General features: G+C 32.3%; 1 protein-coding gene across 1 annotated transcript in view; it reads right to left on the bottom strand.

Moving 5' to 3' along the window:
* Positions 1-2,155: 2,155 nt before the first annotated feature.
* Positions 2,156-3,400, bottom strand: part of LOC119585773 (CWF19-like protein 1) — a 14,600-nt gene continuing 13,355 nt past the window's right edge. The window contains exons 10-11 of the mRNA XM_037934485.1: positions 3,087-3,247; positions 2,156-2,686 (exon numbers count right to left, since the gene is read on the bottom strand). Of these exons, the coding sequence (XP_037790413.1) occupies positions 2,530-2,686; positions 3,087-3,247 (318 nt within the window). The 3' untranslated portion in view covers positions 2,156-2,529. The remainder of the gene's footprint in view (positions 2,687-3,086; positions 3,248-3,400) is intronic.

The raw sequence follows: 3,400 nt of genomic DNA on the forward strand, positions 1-3,400 counted from the left end.
CGGACGGCGTTGTCCTTAATAAAGTTTTAAAATATGTTGTAATAGTCTATCAGATATCAATCAAAATGACGATTTGATCGACTCTATGGAATTAAATAGAAGGATGAATACATGCTCGGTGAATTTTGCGAGAGAGTAAAATCTTTAAATTAATTTTCGGATGAAAAAAGAGGTTGTGAATCAAACTATGTAAGAGGCATCGAGGTAGCTATAACTTTTACTCTGCATCTGCGTATTTTTTATGAACTATTGAGTTCAAGCATACAGTAGCTTCGTCAATAGTATTGGTTGAGGGCCACGCCGGATTCTACAACATTGTTCCACACGGCCAGACATGGGGCTGTTCTTCGCTGTTATTTGCGATCTGGATAATAACTTAATATTTACACTCAAAAATTTGAACGCTAAACGCATATACATACACAAATATGCACATGTACAAGTTTACTTACGTACTCACGTTTAATTTATACACCCACATCCTACCCGTACACACGTGCCCACTCAACAGCGTGATATCTTGACGTTGAACAGTAGAATAGGGACATGAATAATAAACTTCACCTTAACACTACTTCGTAAAACACAGATGATGTAGGAATCAACCTAGAAATAAGTAAAATGGAGTCTTACCTGTATAAATATTGACCTCATAAACGCCTCATGCCTAAAATGTATATTCAAATACTGAATCTTACAATGAGTGAGAGATCTTAATAGCTTAGCCAATATTTTGTAGCCACCATCATTCATAATGCAGGTTGCTCTATGTAAAGCTTTAAACAGGTCACAAAGCAGATCAATGTGACGACTGCATTTCCGCGTTTTTTTTTACTCCAGCACCGTTTTTATAGTCTAAGGTAGGTGAGATTTCTTGTATATGAGCTATGTGCGTCATTCATTGTTGAGTACTTCCTGTTAAAATCCATTGCTCATCAACGCCTCCTGGTCCTAGCATATGTAGTTAATTACTGATCTTACCAAAGTAAACTATAGCTATAGCCATATTTGTAACCTCATATAACGGGTTCCCTATTAAAGTTTTCTGTACAAAGCATACAATGAATATTACGGTATTTTATTCTCAGACATTGTTATCATGCTAAATAGTGAGTTTTTTATGACTTTTCTATTGTGACCTAACAAGACATAGCACATCCACCTCTTGGGCACTGGATATTTATTTAATATGTTATGCCAATTAGTATAGCACTATACACATTATCTACCTTTATCAATAACCTTTAATAAACTTGTTACTAATGTTATCTGAATTACAGTATGTTGACATCTATATTGACATGCTAAAGATTTATAAATAGGTATTTTATGTAAGTGCAAATCCCCTCTTGGACAATTTATGAAACATGTAGTCTCAATTTTGATGCACATATCTATATTAGATACTTTTCTCTAATAAAATGTTACTACTTAGTTTTTGTTCAGAAATCTATTATGAAACTAACGTCTCAATAAAATGTATTTAGTGTGCACACTGTAATAGAATATTATGTAAGCAACCTAATTTGAGTACATTCTAAAATACCTGTCTTTCTAAATATCTCAAATTTAGTACCTGATAAGTGTAGAATCTTTCTTTGAACCTGTGCCCGATTTATTACTATTTGAACAATTCTTATGTCATTTCTAGTGTTTAATTTCTTGTCTACGTTTATCAGTTCTCCAGTTTCTTAAAATAGTACTCACAACTGAGTACTTCACTAATATCCTATCAATATCTTTCCTTCAGCTTTCTGCTAACGTTACTGTCTCTAGCCCCAAGCTGGAACTCAAGGAGCAATACAAACAAAATGAACAATTTCACTGTGTAAGAGATATAAATGCTTAATGCTGATTGCTCTTGTAGTTATCCATACACATCTATGCCTTCTCTACATTTGTCACAGTGAAATTTCCTTATGAGCCTACCTACAGAATCTTCCTGATGTGCAGAGAAATGTGATTTTTTTTTGTTATGAGACATGCAACTCCTCTTGAGAAGTAGAATTCAGTTACTGTGTGACATCTTACTATTCAGAAACCAAAGGTTATTTTTAGGTCAGTCATCAGTAAAAGTATACTTTTTAAACATTTAATAATTTATTTATTTTAACATACAAATCATTGGTATAAAACAATTATTATGCTACATATTTATATCAAAATGAACTAATTTTTCAAGCTTATAAATAAACATTTATGTATGTTTTATGACAGCTATTATTAGATTACCACAATTCAAAATGTATACATATTTTTTTTCTATTATAAATTATGAAATGAAACTCTACAGCATGTGTTAAATTTAACCTATTTGTACCAACAATTTAATGAAACAAATCATAACTTTCTCTTCACTGAATGTCACTGCAGGTGGTAGCAATGTTTAGTGTAATTCATATTATCAAAGAGAATTCTTTAATTCATAAGATAACCTAGAAATATTTATGACAATGATTGTACATCTTAACAGACTGTTTAAACAATCTTCTTGAGAATGACGATAACCAGCATCCCTTGCACCTAACACTAATCATCATCATCATCCTCCAGAGTGAAATCATAAGGTTGAAATCCTGCTCGGATCTTATTTCGAAGTTCTGTTTCTTGATCTTGTGAGATTTTGCATTCTCGCCAGTCAATGCGTTCTGGTGTGTTCAAAATCAGAGGACTGGCAACAGCTTCCCTATTGAAATAAGAATTTTTTTCCTTAATTTTCTAGCTGGATACTTTATATTTATTTTTTGATCAATAATCCTCACATCTAGGAATGTGAAGATTTACAAAGTTGTTTCAAAAACACCAGCAATTTAAGTAGAACCCACAAAATCATAAGAATATTTTTTGACCATTACTATAATCAGATAATTATAATTAGATATATTAGGAAAATTTATCTAATAAATTTTGCACATATTTTCTGAAGTATACCATGTACATCAACATCTGTTGTATCATGTTAAGTGTGTACACAAAACAGGTTATACAGACACAACATGAATGTAAACAGTGGCTACTATGCATCAGTCCTACTCACAAGAAATAAATATTTATTACAATGAAAACACAAAATAACTCTTCCCTACCTTCCAAACTGCAGAGGAAAGTTCTTTTTTACCCTATGATACAATTTCTCCCCTGATGGCAGCTCGGCATAGAAGAAGGGAGTGCCAGGAGGAGCAACTTGGGCAATGTCCGACAACTTGGGGATTTCATCTAATTCAATTCCATTTTCATTTGCTACTTCCTGAAAAAAGAGATTTATAATAATACTTTATTTATTTCTCTGGCGGTGTTCTAATGTTTATATATATTTCTTCTGACAATTTCTTTTTTTTCACTGACAAGAGAAATTGTTTCAAAGAGGATTGTTTTTTTGTAACATAATGGCTGTGTTATG

Source organism: Penaeus monodon, chromosome 20 (genome assembly GCF_015228065.2).
Source record: "Penaeus monodon isolate SGIC_2016 chromosome 20, NSTDA_Pmon_1, whole genome shotgun sequence".
NCBI lineage: Eukaryota > Metazoa > Arthropoda > Malacostraca > Decapoda > Penaeidae > Penaeus > Penaeus monodon.